Genomic DNA, 19,232 nt, shown 5'->3' with positions numbered 1-19,232 from the left:
TCTTCAGAATTTCTTATTGCTCATGTTTAGATGTATTTTTTTTGGATGTTACAGAATTAATAAGTTAGATAACAGCCATTCATTATCTAAGAAGCCCCTCGAAATCCTCCTGAAACAAGAAGATTCAGAGGTTACTAAGAATATTAAAATTAACTTTGACTCTGACAAAAAAGCTTCTGATATTATCAGTGAACACAAGGTATCTGAATTTAAGGAGAAAATTATAGAACCAAGAACCCCTGGATGCTATAAACCACCAGTTATTCCCAACATGAAAGTATTTGAGGCAGTAGTTAGCTGCATCGGTGATGATGGAACTGTATTTGTGGTGCCTAAATTGTCAGGTAAGATCTTTTATCTTGTAGGATTAGTCAGTATAAGCTAGGACTTAAGAGAGCAGCTCACTTTCTAGTAAGATAGGCATGGACTGAAATACTTTGGACAATACTTAACTTCTTCCGACCTCATTTTTACTGTAGTATTGTGAGGGTTAGAATAAATAATGCATGCAAAGTGCTTTTCACAATGCCTAGCACATTAACAGCCATTTATTGAGATATTGGGAATAGATGTTAGGCCTAAGATAAGCATAGGGGTGATTTCAGGTTCCACATGTCTTAAGTGGATAGGTCTTTTATATTAGGCACTCACACAAGTTTGGAGGCTCTCAGAGAAAAAAGAATACAAGAGTGTATATTCACCTAAAATGAGAAAAAACATCACCACAAATGATTGGAGGTTCAGGACCCTTTGAAGATACTTTGGAGATACTCAAGTCTTCTCTGAGATCTTGTTAGGCTTATGTACAAATTTTTCCTTTCTACAACTTAAGTGTATCCAGCAACTCCCAGCAACTCTAGCACTTACAGGACTTATAAACTCTTTTGGCTCCATAGTAAATCCACCTATAGATTAAGGGGATGGTGGCTATGAATTTGTTGAAATTTTTGTCTCATTTGTTGATTACTTTTTAATTTGAAAAACCAAATCTGTGCAGTTGGCTATTCTAGAACCAAAAAACCCTTTTGGAAGACGTGAACCATGTTTGAGACCTCTACCATTAGTACTTAATCCAGACATGTATAGTCCTAGCTAAAACTGCTTGACTATTATGTGTTAGGCAGTGTGCTAGACATTTTACATCTAATACCATACAAAACTGATAATGTGGGTAGGTGCCATTATACCCAGTTCACAAAAGAACAAACTGAGATTTATGGGGATAAAGGAACTACCCAAGATCATTCAACTAAAGTGGTAGAACTGTTAATGGAAACTAACTCCAGAGCTTGTGTTTTATGCTATCAGTTATGGGGATATGTATTTACTGTGGAAATAATGGGCCAATTAGCAGTAAGTAGCAACATGAGAATTTTAATTTTATATCCCAGCATTATGCCATATCTAAGCATCAAGTAACATAACTTGTCTTATATTTTACTTAGGTGTGCTAACAAAATGGCATATTAGGTTATCTGGTACATAATTAGAGTTTTTCATGATTCTTGGACTTCCAAAAGAATGATTGCATTTATAACTGAAGATCAAAATAATTACTTATATGCTGTTGCTCAGTTGTACATTTTGAAATATATAGAAGCTATAATAATTAGATTTTTATTAAAGCTGTATAATGTAGGAACTGATTTTTAATTCTTTATAATATTATCTAAGTGATAAAATTATTAAAGGTTAATGACTTCATTTGAAAATGGTAGGAAATTTTTCCTAAATACTTTCTATTTTTAATAACTTCTTCAGAATTTGAGCTAATAAAAATGATGAATGAAATTCAAAGTAATTTAAAATGCCTTGGTCTTTTGGAGCCTTATTTCTGGAAAAAGGGAGAAGCCTGTGCAGTGAGAGGATCAGACACTATGTGGTATAGAGGCAAGGTAATCGAAGTCGTTGGCGGCACTATCAGGGTGAGTCTGACATTCTTTTGTGACTATTTTAAGACTAAATGCTATAACATTAAGTGGTCTTTTGAATCTAAATACATGAAAGTTTGATTAATATATCTTGTAATGAGTTCAGCCCTGTAGGAAGACCAGTAGATGTATTACATGTTTGTTTGTAATAAGAATTTTTGTTTTTATTTTTTAGTATATTTATAAACTTGAGCAACCAAAAAAAAAAATTCTTCCACTTAGAAATTTGGACACTGGTGCTTTAATAGTATCACTTATTTGTCATTGAAAGCCGTGTTTGTATACAGGATGTTAAGTCAAAACAACTTGTTTCCCAGTACATTACATATTTTCGTGGCGAATTTGTTTACAGTCCGGCTAATTTACCTGATCAGGATAATGGTTACCTCCAGAATACTGAGACACAGTTCTTGAGTTTCATGTAGTATCTTCAGAAAGAGCTTTGAAAAAAACGTGTGTATATAAATACACGTAAAAATACCTCCATTTTTAATAATGTATTTACTAAGTAAAGCAACTAACTCATGAGCAGTTCAGCACTTGAAAATTTCAATTTTAGGGTGGGAGAAAAAAGTCTTTTTTTTTACTTGCATGAAGTTTATTATCTATTTGGTGATCATACCTAAAAATTACATAGCACTTATGGTGTTTAAGGGCCTTTCACATACGTGCATTCATGTTTCATAATTTGTCTTTAACTTTCTTAGGTGTGGGTTATTTCCATTGTACTAATAGGATAATTGAAATTTAGCATCTCGTTCCTAAATTTCTAAGGCTTGTGCTTTTTCTACTGGACAAGCTTTAAATGGTTGCAGTAGAAGTAAAGTAGTTTCAAATTTGGGGTATTTAAGCATGTGGATACTCACAGATTTATATGTTTATGTATAAATGAGTACATTTTCACGTACTTGTGAATCATTTAGATAGCCTTTCTTTAATTGAAAAGTGAACTGAAATTCACTTTAAGTTACCATAATTTATGAACTTTACATACATGGAATGCAAATAAATAAGATGGTGGTGAACTTTATTTTTTCTCATACTTATATCTGTTCTTTTTAAAATTTATTTCAAAGTATTGTCATACTTTAATCATCACTTTTATTTCCTGTGGTCATTTTTCATTTCAAGTATGCACAATAAACTTTTCATTCCTTAACCTGATATCTGTCAAAGTTTATCCTATAATTGACATTAAGAAATACATATTACATGAAACTGTATTCACCCTAACTACATTTAATATTCTCATTTTTTATTCAGCTCTATTCATTTTTTTAAATTTTCAGTTGCAGTTGAAATACAATATTATATTTATTTTAGGTGTACTACATAGTGATATTTATATAATGTACAAAGTGTTCCCACTGATAAATCTAGTACCTGCTTGGCATTATATGTAGTTATTACAATATTATTCACTATATTCCCTATGCTGTACTTTACATTCCTGTGATCCATTTCATTTTTTAATTTAATCTTTATTGTATTTTTTTCATTATTATTTAGTCCTTTTATACCCACTTCCCTCCAGCAATCACCACACTATTGTCTATGTCCATGAGTTCTTTTTCGTTTTTGCTCAATCTTTCCACTTCCTAACCTCTGTGCCACCCAGTTGCTGTCATCTGCTCTCCATCTATGGGTCTGTTTCTGTTTTGGATGTTAATTCGGTTTGTTCACTAGATTCCACATATGAGTGAAATCATATGGTATTTGTCTTTCTCTGACTGGCACATTTCACTTAGCATAATGTTCTTCAGCTCCATCCATACTGCTGCAAAGGGTAAAATCTTCTTTTTTATTGCCAGGTAGTATTCCACCATGTAAATGTCTCATAGTTGTTTATCCACTTGTCTACCGATAGACACTTGAGCTGCTTCCATATCTTGACAGTTGTAAATACGCTGCAATGAACATAGGGGTGCTTATGTTCTTGTCAATTAGTGTTATGGGTTCCTTTGGATATATTCCCAGAAGTGGGATCACTGGGTCAAAAGGCAGATCCATTTTTAATTTTTTGAGGTATCTCCATAGTGCTTTCCACAGTGGCTACACCAGTCTGCATTCCCACCAACACTGCAAAAGTGCTCCCCTTTTTCCACATCCACATCCTCACCAGCACCTGTTTGTTGATTTATTAATGATAGCCGTTCTCACAGGTGTGAGATGGCACCTCATTGTGGTTTTAATTTGCATTTCTCTGATGACTACTGACATTGAGAAACTGTTCTCTTTTTTTTTAACTTCAAGGTATATTTTATTTATTTATATTTTAGTATATCAAATTTTATTGTATTTTTCCATGATCATTTATCTCCCTTATACCCTCCTCCACCACCAGCCACACCCCTCTCTCCCACAGTCACTACACTGTTGTCCATGCCCATGAGTTCTTTTTTTTAATATACTTTATTGATTATGCTACTACAGTTGTCCCATTCCACCCTTCACTCCCCTCCACCCTGTATACCCTCTCCCACCCGCTTCCCCCCCTTAGTTCCTGTCCATGTGTCATAAGTTCTTTAGCTTCTACATTTCCCATACTATTCTTGCCCTCCCCCTATCTATTTTCAACCTACAATCTATGCTACTTATTCTCTGTACCTTTTCCCCCTCTCTCCTCCTCCCACCCCCCTGTTGCTAACCCTCCATGTGATCTCCATTTCTGTGGTTCTGTTCCTGTTCTAGTTGTTTGCTTAGTTTCTTTTGGTTTTGCTTTAGGTGTGGTTGTTAATAATTGTGAGTTTGCTGTCCTTTTACTATACATATTTTTCTTTATCTTCTTTTCTTAGATAAGTCCCTTTAACATTTCATAAAATAAGGGCTTGGTGATGATGAACTCCTTTAACTTGACCTTATCTGAGAAGCACTTTATCTGCCCTTCCATTCTAAATGAAAGCTTTGCTGGATAGAGTAGTCTGGGATATAGGTTTTTGTCTTTCATGACTTGAAATATTTCTTTCCAGCCCCTTCTTGCCTATAAGGTCTCTTTTGAGAAATCAGCTGACAGTCTGATGGGAACTCCTTTGTAGGTTACTGTCCCCTTATCTGTTGCTGCTTCTAGGATTCTCTCCTTCATTTTTACCTTGGCTAATATAATTATGATGTGCCTTGGTGTGTTTCTTCTTGGGTCCAACTTCTTTGGGGCTCTCTGACCTTCCTGGATTTCCCGGAAGTCTATTTCCTTTGCCAGAATGGGGAAGTTCTCCTTTATTATTTGTTCAAATACATAATAATATGCTTTTCCTCTTCCCCTTCTGGTACCCCTATAATTCGGATGTTGGAACATTTAAAGATGTCCTGGAGGTCCCTAAGCATCTCCTCGTTTTTTTGAATTCTTATTTCTCCATTCTTTCCTGTTTGGTTGTTTTTGTCTTCCTTCTGGTCCACTCTATTGTTTTGAGTCCCAGTTTCCTTCCCATCACTATTGGTTCTCTGTGCATCTTCCTTCATCCCTTTTATGGTAACCTGCATTTTTTCATGTAATTTGCACCCAAAATCAACCAATTCTGTGAGCTTCCTGATCACCAGTGTTTTGAACTGTGCATCTGATAGATTGGCTATCTCTTGGTTGCTGAAAAGGATGAGTCCTGGGGCATTGATCTGTTTTTCTGTTTGAGACATGTCTCTGTTTTTTTTGTTTTGTTTTTGTTTTTTTTGGTCTGGTCACTCCTGTTACAGTGAGGGACAGAGCCTTAGATGTTCACCAGGGCTGGGCACCCCAGTCGCTAGATTGTGACGTTGTATGTGGGGGTGGGGGCAGGAGGGAACAATGGTGGTAGCACCATTCTCCTGGGACCTCAGTCCCTTCTCTGGGATCCTGGGTTGTGCGCTCTGCCCTGGTCCACAATTGCTGCCTCATTGGGCCCACCAGCTGCCGCTTGCGTACTCAGGGTCCACCCACTGCGATCTTGCGCACCCCAGATGCCTTACGTGCCCCCAGTTGCCTTATGCACCCAACTCTCTCTACTCTCCTTGCTGCAGCCTGTGCCACGACCCGCGCCCAGCTGCTTGTCTCCACCCCTCCTACTGGTCTGGATGAACAGGTCTACTTCAACTTCTTGGCTGTCCAACTTCTATTCAGATAAATTCTCTGTCAGTTCTGGATGTTATTCTGCCTCTAAATTGTTGTTGTTCTAATCTTGGTTGTGCGTGGAGGTACAGTGCGTCCACCTATGCCTCCATCTTGCTGGAAGTCCGAGAAATCTTTTCTTATGTCTATTGGCCATCTGAATGTCCTCTTTGGAGGAGTATCTATTCAGGTTCTTTGTTTATTTTTTAATTGGATTGTTGTTGGGGTTTTTTTGGTGTTGAGTTTTGTAAGTTCTTTTTTTTTTTTAAGTAAATGCTCTTTCATTTTCTTTTGGTGCCTTAAGTTTTGCTTGTCAAACACAAGCATTACCTAATCTCTCTTTTTTTTATATTTTTTTATTTTTTTATAAAGATTTTATTTTTTAGGGAGGGAAGGGAGGGAGGGAGGGAGAGAGAGAGAGAGAGAGAGAAGCATCAATGTGCAGTTGCTGGGGGTTATGGCCTGCAACCCAGGAATGTACCCTGGCTGGGAATCGAACCTGGGACACTTTGGTTCCCAGCCCGCGCTCAGTCCACTGAGCTACGCCAGCCAGGGCGAGTTTTGTAAGTTCTTTATAAATTTTGGATATTAACTCCTTATCAGATGTATTGGTGAATATGTCCCCCATTTTGTGGGTTGTCTTTTTTATTTTGTTGATGATTTCCTTTGCTATGCTAAAACTTTTTAGTGAGATGTAGTCCCATTTGTTTATTTTTTTCTTGTGTTTCCCTTGCCCAGGGAGATATATCTGATAAAAAACTGCTACAAGCTACGTGCAAGATTTTGCTGTGTTTTCTTCTAGGATGTTTGTTTTCAGGTCTAACATTTAACTCTTTAATCTATTTTGAATTTATTCTTGTGTGTGGTGTAAGAAGGTGGTCTAGTTTCATTTTTCTGCACCTATCTGTCCAGTTTTCCCAATACCATTTATTGAATAATCTATCTTTAGTCCATTGTATGCACTTGCTTCCTTTGTTGAATATTAGTTGACTATAAAGATGTGGATTTATTTCTGGACTCTCTATTCTGTTCCATTGATCTATGTGTCTGTTTTTATGCCACCACCATGCTGTTTTGATTACTGTGGCCTTATAGTACAGTTTGACATTAGGTAGCATGATTCCTCCAACGTTGTTCTTTCTCCAGATCACTGTTGCTATGTAGGGCCTTTTGTTCCTCCATAAAAATCTTTGAAGTATTTGTTCTAGTCTGTGAAATATGTCATTGGAATCCTGATAGGAATTGCATTGAATCTATAGATTGCTTTGGGTAGTATGGACATTTTAATGATGTTAATTCTTCCTATCCAGAAACACAGTATGTGCTTCCACTTACTTTTACCTTCTTCAGTTTTTCTTCAGTGTCATATGATTTTCTATGTACAGGTCTTTTACATCCTTAGGTAGGGTTATTCCTAGGTATTTTACTCTCTTTGAAGCATTTGTCAATGTGATTGTTTTTCTTAATTTCTTTTTCTGTTAGTTCATTATTGTCATATAAAAATGCAACTGACTCCCAGATACTAATTTTGTATCCTGCTACTGTACTAAATTCATTTATCAGTTCTAGTAGTTTTTTGGTGGAATATTTGGGGGTTCTCTGTGTACAGTATCATGTCATCTGCAAATAATGACAGTGTTACTTCTTCCTTTCCAATTTGGATGCCTTTTATTTCTTCTTCTTGTCTGGTTGCTGTGGCTAGGACTTCCAGTACTATGTCAAATAAGAATAGTGAAGTTGGACATCCCTGTCTCGTTCCCAATCTTAAAGGGAATCCTTGTAGTTTTTGTCCTTCATCAAAAAGGAATGATGCAGGCAGTGGGCTTGTCATTTATGACCTTTATTATGTTGAGGTATGTTCCCTCTATTCCCACTTTGCTGAGAGTCTTTATCATGAATGGGTGTTGGATTTTATCAAATGCTTTTAATATATCTATTGATATGATCATATGGTTTTTATCCTTCATTTTGTTTATGTGGTGAATGACATTTATTGATTTGCAAATGTTACACCAACCTTGCATTCCTGTAATAAATCCCACTTGATTATGGTGTATAATACTTTTGATGCATTGTCACATTCAGTTTACTAGTATTTTTTTTTATAATTTTAGCATCTATGTTCATCAGGGATATTAGCCTATAGTTTTCTTTCTTTGTAGTGTCTTTATCTGGTTTGGGGATTAGGATATTGCTTGCCTCATAAAATGCATGTGGGAGCCTTCCCTCCTCTTGAATTTTATAAAATAGTTTGAGGAAAAGTGTTAGCTCTTCTCAGAATGTTTGGTGAAATTCACCTGTGAAGCCATCTGATCCAGGGCCTTTGTTTGTTGGGAGTTTTTTTATTACAACTTCAATTTCACTAGTTGTGATCTATCTGTTCAGGTTCTCTGATTTTTCCTGACTTAGTTTTGGAAGATTATATGTATTTAGGAATTTATCCATTTCATCTGGGTTATCCAGTTTGTTGATATACAGTTGTTCATAATATTTTCTCACAATCTTTGTATTCCCTTGGTGTTGTCATTTCTCCTTTTTCAATTCTGATTTTATTTATTTGGATCCTTTCTCTTTTTTCCTCAATGAGTCTAGTTAATGTTTGTCAATCTTGTTTATCTTTTCAAAGAACCAGCTCTTGGATTCATTGATCTTTTGTATTGTTTTTTTTCTTAGACTCTTTTTCATTTATTTCTGTTCTGATCTTTTATTATTTCCTTCCTTCTGTTCACTTGGGGCTTTGACTGTTGTTCTTTTTCAATTACATATAGTTATTACAATATTATTGACTATATTCCGTATGCTATACTTCACAATCCTGTGATCTATTTCATTTTTAAAATGCTGATTGCCAAGATAACCAAAGAAGGAACTTTTTGAAACTGAGAAATACTGAGAATTTGAGAAATGCTCTTTTACTAAATGTAACTGAGTACTTCTAAAATACTTGGGGGAAAAATTTTTAAATTTCCATAAAAAAATGAATTCATTTCCAGGAATTTGTAAATCTAATAAGGGCCGGTTCATTTGGGTTTTTGTGTGTTTTTTTGTTTTTTGTTTGTTTTAAAAAAGCTCTGGTTTATGTGTAAGAAAACCTCTTGGCAATGTTAATACACTATGGGATGAGGGTATACGATGTTGCTTTTTTCTGAAGATTTTTCAATTTGAGATTTAGATTTATTATTAAGATACCATTTTTATAAGCCCCAGGAGTATCTTCTGCCCCTTAGTTTTTAATAGTAAATTTTAATTATAAATTGCATTTATCTTGTTTCAGGTACAATATTTAGATCATGGACTTACTGAGAAGATCCCACAGTGCCATCTTTACCCTATTTTGCTATATCCTGACACACCCCAGTTTTGTATCCCTTGTCAGCTCTATCGTACCATACCTGTGAGTAAACAGTTATCTGTAGGATGATCTCTTTATTTTTTAATTATAATATATTGATTATGCTATTACAGTTGTCCCAATTTACTCCCTTTTCCCCCCTCTACCCAGCATTCCCTCAGCAATCCCCACACCATGTCCATGGGTCATACGGAAGTTCTTTGGCTACTCCATTTCCTATACTGTATTTTATGTCCACATGGCTATTCCAGAACTACCTATTTGTACTTCTTAATCTTCTCACATCTTCACCACTTCCCATGCCCACCATCTCATCTGGCAACCATCAAAGTGCTCTTTGTATCCATGATTTAGTCTTTGTTCTTCTTGTTTGCTTAGTTTTAGAGTCAATTGTTGATAGATATATATTTATTGCCATTTTATTGTTCTAGTTTTCATCTTAAAGAAATCCCTTTAACATTTCATATAATAATGGCTTGATGATGAACTCCTTTAGTTTCTTCTATCTGAGAAGCTCTTTATCTGCCCTTTGATTCTAAATGATATTTTTGCCAGATAGAGTAAACTTGCCTGTAGGTACCTGCTTTTCATTACTTTGAATATTTCTTACCAGCCCCTTCTAGCCTACAAAGTTTATTTTGAGAAATTGTCTGATAGTCTTATGGGAACTCCACTATAGGTAACAAACTGCTTTTCTCTTACTGCTTTTAAGATTCTCTCTTTATCTTTAACTTTTAGCATTTTAATTATGATGTGTCTTGGTGTGGGCCTCTTTGAATCCATTTTGTTTGAGACTAACAGTGCTTCCTGGACTTGCATGTCTAATTTCCTTCCAAATTAGAGAAGTTTTCTTTCCTTCTTTTTTCTAATAGACTTCCAATTCCTTGCCCTTTCTCTTTTCCTCCTGGCACCCCTGTGATGCAAATGTTGGACCTCTTGAAGTTGTCCCAGAGGCTCCTTACATTATCCTCATTTGGGGGGCAGGGGTTTCTCTTTTCTTCTTGTTGTTCTAATTGATTGATTTTGCTTCTTATATTCCAAATGGTTGGTTTGATTCTTGTCTTCATCCACTCTACTGTTGTTTCCCTGTAGATTGTACTTGATTTTAATTAGTGTAAACTTTGTTTCTGACTAGATATCTTTTTATACTGTTGTGGTCCTCACTAAGTTCCTTGAGCATCCATATAACCAGTGTTTTGAGTTCTGCAGCTAAGAGATTGCTTATCTCCATTTTGTTAATTTTTTTTTCTGGAGTTTCATTTGGGGCATGTTTCTTTGTCTCCTCATTTTGGCAGCCTCCCTGTGTTTGTTTCTATGTATTAGGTAGAGTTGCTATGACTCCCTCTCTTGGTAGCATGGCCTCATGGGGTACAGTGGCACAGTGTCCCTTATCACCCAAGCTGAGTACTCAGGGTGTGCCTTTTGTATGGACTGAGTACAGCCTCCTCTTGCAGTTGAGCTTTGATTGCTTGTTGGCAGGTCAATGGAAGGGATTTACCCAGGCCAGTCAGCTACAAGGATAGGCTATGACCACTTACCACCAACTTCTGTTCTCCATGGAGGATCAGCTGTGCAGGGGCTGTGTCATGGTGCTCAACAGGGTCTGTAGCCATCCACTGGATGCACAAGCCTTGGGGTTTCCGGGGTGGTGCAGCCCCCACCTATGTTTTGCCTGGGGTCACCCTGCCTGAGCTATAAAGCAATCTTAGATACCTGCTACTTATGCTGGGCTTGGAGATTCCCAGGCAAATCCAAGCTGTGAATCTAGTCTGGTTGCTGTTAGTACAGGGCCTGCAACCCCTTAGTTAGGGGTATAGAGGCTGAGGGCTCACTGAGACTGGTTGTTGCTTGTTTGAGAGAATTTAGGAAGTTGTGAAGCATGAGCCAAGACCAGCCACTACTATGGAAAAGCAGCTTGGGTGGGCCTATAAATTGGCTGGGACTGAATCTCTGAGGATCTCCAGGACAGGTCACACAGTGTTAGTTAGATTGATGGAGTCGCATATGGCACCAGCTTGTCAGCTCTTTGACTCCTTTTGGGGGATGGTTTAGAAAGAGGACAATGGCCTTTGCTTGACTTTATTCCAGACACTTCACTTACTCCCTGTATGCCATTGGTGCCTTTTAAGCTGCTACCCTGGTGCTGAAGCCCAGAGGGAGTGAGTCTGATTAAGTCATTTTGTGGGTTCTTTCAAAGGAACTGCTTAGGACTGCAGAAGTTTCTTCCACTGACTCAATCTCCACTGGTTTTTGCAGCCGGAAGTTATGGAGATGTATCTTCCTGGTACTAGAACCCTGAGTTGGGGGGCCTGCTGTGGGTCTGGGACTCCTCACTCCCAAGATACCCCTCTTGGAATTTCATCCAACACACTTCGGTGTAGCACCAGCCTGTTCCACATCAGCACCCCTCCTACCAGTCTGGATGATGTGTGGTTTCTTTAATTCCATAGTTGTCAGACTTCCATTCTCTTCAATTTCTGATGGTTCTGAGTGATGAGTGTTCTGCATTTTAGTTGTAATATTGATATGATTGTCAGATGATTAATTTTAAATACTGTTGTTAACAGTTTTCTAAAAATTCAAATGTAATAAAAATAATAAAATATTTAATATGACAGCCAAAGGGTCTTTATGAAGAAAACTACAGACTCCCACTGAAGGATGAAAAACATCTGAATAAATGAAGAGAATTAATATCTTCATAGATGCAAAGGCATAAGCTTATAAAAATTGTTACTTCATCAAATATAATTTCAGTAGATTTGAAACTAGAAATGCGATAAAGGACTGTATGTTAATTATCTCTTGCTGCATATATAACAAACAAGCTGAGACTCAGTGATTAAATTATCAGTAAACTTCATTTTAATTTCACAAAGATTCTGTAACCACGGATTAGGTGGTTTGGCTAAGGGTTCCTGGTGGTTCTGCAGTCACAGTGTCACCAGAGGTGTAGTTACCATTCACACTCCATCTGCAGGAAGCAGGAGGCCCCAGTTCCTTGTTCTCGGCATGTGAAACATAACAATCACTGTTCCCTAATAAACACATTTTGTAGACGTTGTAATACATATCATACAAGCACCACATTGGCATTTTTAAAAAGTATTATCATGCTTTATTTTTAAGGCAGGCTTATTTTTTAAAGCATAAAATGCTTTAAGAGGTTATGATGGTGGGAAGCTCAGTCAAATACTAGTTTTTTAAGATAATTTCTATCGTACACCCAAGGTATTCTCTGAAAACTGCTTATATATTTTGTACTGTTCTCCAATAGTATGTGTTTATGGCTACTTTTGCGTATCTTCATTTGCTTCCTGAATTATTTTATGAAAGTGTGAATGATTCTTACTTTATTCTTTTCAAATAGGTTGGGGGTATCTGGCAACCAGATGCAATAGAACTCCTTCAGGAACTGCTTTCAAAGAGAGAGGTGGAAATTCATGTTATGGTAATTTGTACCTAAAGCATATATCATTGATTTAAATTGTTTGCCATAAAGTGTTATAGGTAACATAATTTGAGGTGTATTTTTTATGATGAATCATGTTCCTATGTTACTGTAAATTACTTATTGATATAAAGAAGTTACCACTTTGGTTCCTAGGTTTATTTTAAAAGATTTTATTTACCTTTTTTTTAGAGAGAGAGAGAGAGGAGACAAACATCAGTGCATGAGAGATACATGGATCTGTTGCCTCTTGCACTCCCCAACTAGGGACCTGGCCCACAACCCAGGCATGGGCTGTGACTAGGAATCGAACCAGTGACCTTTCAGTTTGCAAGCCAGTGCTCAATCTACTGAACCACACCAGCCAGGGACCTGGGCTTATTTTAAATAAAGCCAAGCTTGAGCAAGTTTCTGAGAACTTTTATAAGCATTAAAGTCAGTAATCTGTAAGATTCTTTAACAACTTATTTAATAGCAGAGAGCAATATTAAAGAGTAAGAGGTGTTTAAAAATGTATTTGGTAGCCCTAGCCTGATAGCTCAGTTGGAGTGTTATTCCATGAACCAAAAGGTTGTGGATTCAATTCCTGGTCAGGGTATATACGTAGGTTTGATTCCCAGGCAGGGCACATGCCTGAGGTGTGGATTCAGTCTCTATGCAGAGAACATATGATACTCAACTCATCAGTGTTTCTCTTTCCCTCTCTCCCTTCCTCCTTCGTTCCCTCTTCCCCCTCTCTAAAATCAATAAACATATTCTAAGGTGAGGATTTAAGTAAATAATTAAAAGTATGTGTGGTAGTTTTTCAGAGCAGGCTGCACATGGAGTACTATACTAGTTGCAGGTAAAACCCTGTGCTCAAAGACCACCTCCAGTCAGGGAAACAACTAGATGCCAGACATAAGCCTCAGAGCTGTACACCATGAAGTAACTTGCCAAGAGCCTAGTGCTTGGTGAAATGCGTAAGTGCATAGGGACTTAGAGATAGTGAGAACTGAGGTAGTTCTTAAAGGAAAGATAGGAAAGTTCTGACCAGGGAAATGGAATGCACCAGGAGACAGAGAGAGACAAATGAGCATAGCATATTCTTTAAGAAATAGTATAACTGTTTGACTAGAATAACAGAGGTTTTGGGAGAAAAAATAGTGGTGAATAGGATTTAAGAAAGTGGTCAGTCTGAGCAGTGAGTGAGTTAAGATTAATCTGCAGCTATGTTTGAGGATTCCAGTAGAAAAATACAGAACTGTAAGGGAAGTATTTCTCTATGAAAGCGGTGATGGTGGGTGATAAAGACCTAAGAAGAACCACAGACCTACATGAATGAGAACATAGAGAAGCCATTAATGTTGTTTGTGTTAGTACCCAGAGGCCCTCTGGTTACTCACAGCCTATGTGGGACATCACAGAAGTAAGGCAGGGATTCAGATTTTTTTAGTTTATCAAGGCAGCTTTCTCTGCTGGTTAGCTTAATATAGGAGAACAACCTGTAGTATAGTAAGTCCTCAAACAAAATGAAAAGTTTCTAGGCTTAACTGAAGGACCTGCTGTGTACCAAACACTGCTCAGTGTCTCGGGAACCATGGATTTGTATGTTCTGCAGCCCTACTGTGTACCAAACTTTCCCCAGGCCTGGAGGCACAGTAGTGAAGTGAATAGTCAGAAATTCCTGCCTTCATGGAGCTTCCATTTTAGTGGTGCAGAACAAAATTAAAACATACGGTATGTTAGGTAGTAACAATTTCTGGAAAGATAAAGCAGGAAAGTCTGACAGGGAGAGGTGAGGCCAGGGAGGAAGTCATTTTAAATAGAATGGTCAGGGATAACATCACTACAAAGGTTCAAGTAAAGACTTTAGAATGGTGAGAGCAAGAGTACCAGGAGAATAGCGCAAAGGGCTTCAAGGCAGGAGCTTACCTAGACTATTCCTGTGCAGCCAAGGAGCATCTGTGGCAAGAGCAGAAGGATCAACACAGAGAAGAGGTGGGCACAGAAGAAAACTTGTAAGAGCTCTGCTGTTGGGCGGACCTGGAGTAAGAGAGTGGCGTGATCTGACCTAACATTCTAGTGTTTTCATTCTGCCTGATAGAAACTGAATAGTAGAAAAAGATAGAAGCAGAGAGCTCTACTGGCAGGCCATTACAGAAACTCAGTAGAAACCTGGCTTTGGACTCAGGAGCTAAGGAGAGAGGATGAGACAGATCAGCTGGTGAATATATGCCTGCTCAGTACCTGATCACAGTTGAGGGACTGAAGAGCCATTAGTATGACGCCTTCTAGACTGCTGTTAATCCTTCCATTTCTTCCATTCTTGAATTTATAACTAAATTCTGTTCTTTTTACCCCTGAAAAGAACTTTTCTTTCTCCTTCTACTTGGTATAATTATTAGTGTCATCTGAAAATGAAGTGTAGTGCCCTGGATGGTGTGGCTTAATGGATTGAGCACTGGCCTTTGAGCCAAAGAGTCGCTGGTTCAATTCCCAGTCAGGGCACATGCCTGGGTTGCACGCCTGGTCCCCAGTGGGGGGTGTGCAAGAAGCAGCCACACATTGATGTTTCTCTCCTTCTCTCTCTTTCTCCCATCCCCTCTCTCTAAAATAAATTTTAAAAACCTTTTTAAAAAATTTAAAATAAATAAAAAGGTGTAGTAAATTATATACAGTAAATTACTTTTTAGTAGATAAGTATAACATTCTCTGTCTTATTGATATGTGAATATATTTTACAAAAACCAAAATAATATCATACTACCTCATAACCTGCCAAAGGACTATGAGGAAAATTTTATGAAATGAGTCACTGGTCAAACTGGTAATACTGTAATTTTCAGAAATCTTATTTTATTTTTGCTGACTAAAATTTTAATCTTCAAAAAGACTTTATTTTGATAGTAATAATTCTTTTAATTAAACTGAAACAGGAATTACCTGTAAATCCATGGGAGAAATTATCTGTTCATCTCTATTTTGATGGAATGTCACTTTCTTATTTTATGGCACACCATAAATATTGTACTTTTGAACATTCTGAGGAGATACTGAAAGAAGTAAGTGTACTCTTTTTTTATAAAAATCTACATTAGAGAAAAAATTCTGGTTAAAATTTTCTATGTTATCTTACACCTCAAGTCTTCAATATTATTCTACCTGTCTGATATGTTGAGAGATAAGAGAATTTGTAAATTTTTTTACTGAGAAAATGATACGCTATAACATGCTTTATAGGTGTCCTATAAAGACCAATTGCACTAAAATTCAGTTAATGTTTCTGTACCTTCAAACCTAGTGAGAAGCCCATATATTAGCCAATATTGTTTGAATAGACAGCTGTAATAAAATCTTAATAGAATTTACTGCCAGAAGAGGACTCTCAGATAAAATGATTTTACTTTTATTTGGCATTATACTATTACCCCCATTTTGCCTGCTTATAGGAAACTCAGAGCCATATTTTAAGCTTAGCTTCATTAAGTAGCCCAGTCCAATTGCTTGTTGCTTTTGTTTTTACTATTTTTAAAAACATAATTAGTCTATTATAGATATGGGCTCACGTTGCAAACTACCATAAGTGCTATTTATCATAAATATTATATGATAAGGTACTTTTATTTCTATAGTTATAGTTCACTTTTCAGTTTTTTGTTTGTTTTTTTGGAAATACTCTATATATTTTTTTTATTTTTTTAATCATTGTTCAAGTACAGTTTTCTCTCCTTTACTCCCATTCTATATATTTTTTAAATTTTATTTTAATCATTGTTCATGTACAGTTTTCTCCCTTTTACTCCCATTCCAGCCCACCCACCCAACCCTCCCCACTTCCCTCCCATTACCACCCTCCCCCTAGCTTTTGTCCATGTGTCCTTTAAATTTGTTCCTGTAAACCCTTCCCATTCTCCCCTGAAATTCCCTCTTCTCTCCCCTCTGGTCACTGTCAGTCTGTCCCCTATTTCAGTGACTTTGGTTATATTTTGCTTGTTTCTTTGCTTTGTTGTTTAGGTTCCTGTTAAAGGTGAGATCATATGGTATTTGTCTTTCACTGCCTGGCTTGTTTCGCTTAGCATAATGCTTTCCAGCTCCATCCATGCTGTTGCAAAGGGTAGGAGCTCCTTCTTTCTTTCTGCTGCATAGAATTCCATTGTGTAAATGTACCAATAGTTTTTTGATCCATTCCTGATGGGCATCTAGGTTGCTTCCAGCACCTAGCTATTGTAAATTGTGCTGCTATGAACATCGGGGTGCAAAGGTTTTTTTGTATTGGTGTTTTAGTGTTCTTAGGATACAGTCCCAGCAGTGGAATTGCAGGGTCAAAAGGCAGATCCATTTTTAGTTTTCTGAGGAAGTTCCAAACTGCTTTCCATAGTGGTTGTACCAGTCCGCAGTCCCACCAACAGTGCACTAGGGTCCCCTTTTCTCCACAGCCTCTCCAACACGTGTTGTTTGTTGCTTTGTTTATGATGGCCATTCTGACTGGTGTGAAGTGGTATCTCATTGTGGTTTTAATTTGCATCTCTCTGATAGCTAGCGATATTGAACATTGTTTCATGTGTCTTTGGATCTTCTGTATGTCCTCCTTGGAGAAGTGTCTGTTCAAGTCCTTTGCCCATTTTTTAATTGGGTTACTTGTCTTCTTAGAGTGGAGTCGTGTAAGTTCTTTATATATTTTGGAGATTAAACCCTTGTCTGAGGTATCATTGGCAAATATGTTTTCCCCCATTCTATATTTTTTTAATTCTTTTTTTATTGTTGTTCATGTTCAATTTTCTGCCTTTCCCTCCTCCAACCTGACCCTAGCCCACTTGTCAGTTTTTTTAATATTCATTTTAGTGATAGAACAAAACTAAACATTGAATGTTTGATAAAATGTAGAAAACTGCTCTTCTCTCACATAGTATCTGTGATACTACTTAGCTTTGTCCGTGTCACCCTCACTGCCACCTGTTTCTTTTAAGGAGTTGGATGTGCGCATGTATGTTTGTGCCCCCCTTGTGTTTCTCTAAAAGGTGTTTCTAATATCAAACAGGTTTTATAAAGATTATTTAGTTTCTTTTAGTGTTACACTGCATTGTTAACATTTAAAGGGGAAGGTAAGTGCTCCCACTCTCTTATATTAAACTAATTACTGTTGTTATATGTTTAGCATAATTTTAAGGATTTTTACTGTTGCAATATTCAGATTACTCAGGACATTAGATTTTCCCATAGTTAACCTAAAATATTTAAATGAATGCAAACAAGGACATGCACCCAACTTTTACGGAGGTGAAATATGTGCCTTAAAAGTGATACTACATAAAGATGGTTTTATTCATTAATAATATTATATTTCAGAAACCAACAGATTACAGTAAAAAGTATGAGGAGGAAAGATGGGAAATAAGATTTGAGGTAAGTTTCTGTCCAGATATTTTGGAAATTTTGGACACTTTATCAATGCAGAGGACCTGATTCAAAATCAGGAAGTAAGCATTTTCTTTTATATCAGCTTCATTAAAGTTTAATTTACATATCATAAATTTCAACTTTTTAAAGTGTGCAATTCAGTAGTTTTTAGTATAGTCACTGAGTTGTGTAATCATCATGACTATCTAATTCCATATTCCATCACCCTAAAGAGAAGCCTCACCAACAGCAGTCACTTCCCATTCTCCCTTTCCCCAATCTGTGTCCTAGAAATTTTCTCTCTGTGGATTTCCCTATTCTGGACATTTCTCACAAATGGAATCACACAATGCCAAGCCCTTTGTGTTAGCTTCTTTCCTTCAGCATAATATTTTCAAGGTTCATTCATGTTATAGTATGTGTCCTTTTCATGTCTGATTAATATTTCATTGACTAGACATTTTGTTTGCCCATTAATCTGTTGATGGACACAGGTTATTTCCATCTTTTGCAATTGCAAGTAAAGCTACTATGAACATTCATGTGCATGTTTTTTGGTGGATGCCTATCTTGTTTGCCCATTAATCTGTTGATGGACACAGGTTATTTCCATCTTTTGCAATTGCAAGTAAAGCTACTATGAACATTCATGTGCATGTTTTTTGGTGGATGCCTATCTGCTCTCACTTCTCCTGGGTATGGACTTAGGAGTGGACACAGTACTGACTCTGTTTACCATTTTAGGGAACTCACCAAGACTGTCTTCCAAAGGGTCTGTATCATTTTCCTTTCTACTGAGAATGTATAAGGGTTCTATTTTTTTTATACTCTTACCAACACTTATTACCTGACTTTTTTCTAACCATCCTAGGATAGGTGTGAAGTGTGGTTTCTCATTGTGGTTTTCATTTGTGTTTTCCTGATGGTAGTGAGCTTATTTTCATGTGTTCTTTGGCCATTTGTTTATTTTCCTTGGAGAAATTTCCGACACCAAATACAAAGGCAACAAAAACAAAATTAAACAAGTGAGACTGCGTCCAACTA

At 36.9% G+C, this 19,232-nt stretch overlaps 1 protein-coding gene across 1 annotated transcript in view; it reads left to right on the top strand.

Moving 5' to 3' along the window:
- RNF17 (ring finger protein 17) overlaps window positions 1-19,232 on the top strand; it is a 145,563-nt gene that overhangs the window by 111,562 nt on the left and 14,769 nt on the right. Inside the window, exons 26-31 of the mRNA XM_028531988.2 lie at window positions 55-344; window positions 1,762-1,925; window positions 9,281-9,400; window positions 12,729-12,809; window positions 15,728-15,853; window positions 18,138-18,194. Of these exons, the coding sequence (XP_028387789.1) occupies window positions 55-344; window positions 1,762-1,925; window positions 9,281-9,400; window positions 12,729-12,809; window positions 15,728-15,853; window positions 18,138-18,194 (838 nt within the window). The remainder of the gene's footprint in view (window positions 1-54; window positions 345-1,761; window positions 1,926-9,280; window positions 9,401-12,728; window positions 12,810-15,727; window positions 15,854-18,137; window positions 18,195-19,232) is intronic.

The sequence above is a fragment of the Phyllostomus discolor genome, chromosome 2, assembly GCF_004126475.2.
Source record: "Phyllostomus discolor isolate MPI-MPIP mPhyDis1 chromosome 2, mPhyDis1.pri.v3, whole genome shotgun sequence".
NCBI classification, from domain to species: Eukaryota; Metazoa; Chordata; class Mammalia; order Chiroptera; family Phyllostomidae; genus Phyllostomus; species Phyllostomus discolor.
Note: the sequence above shows the minus strand (reverse complement) of the source record. Positions and strands in the feature narration are given on the sequence as shown.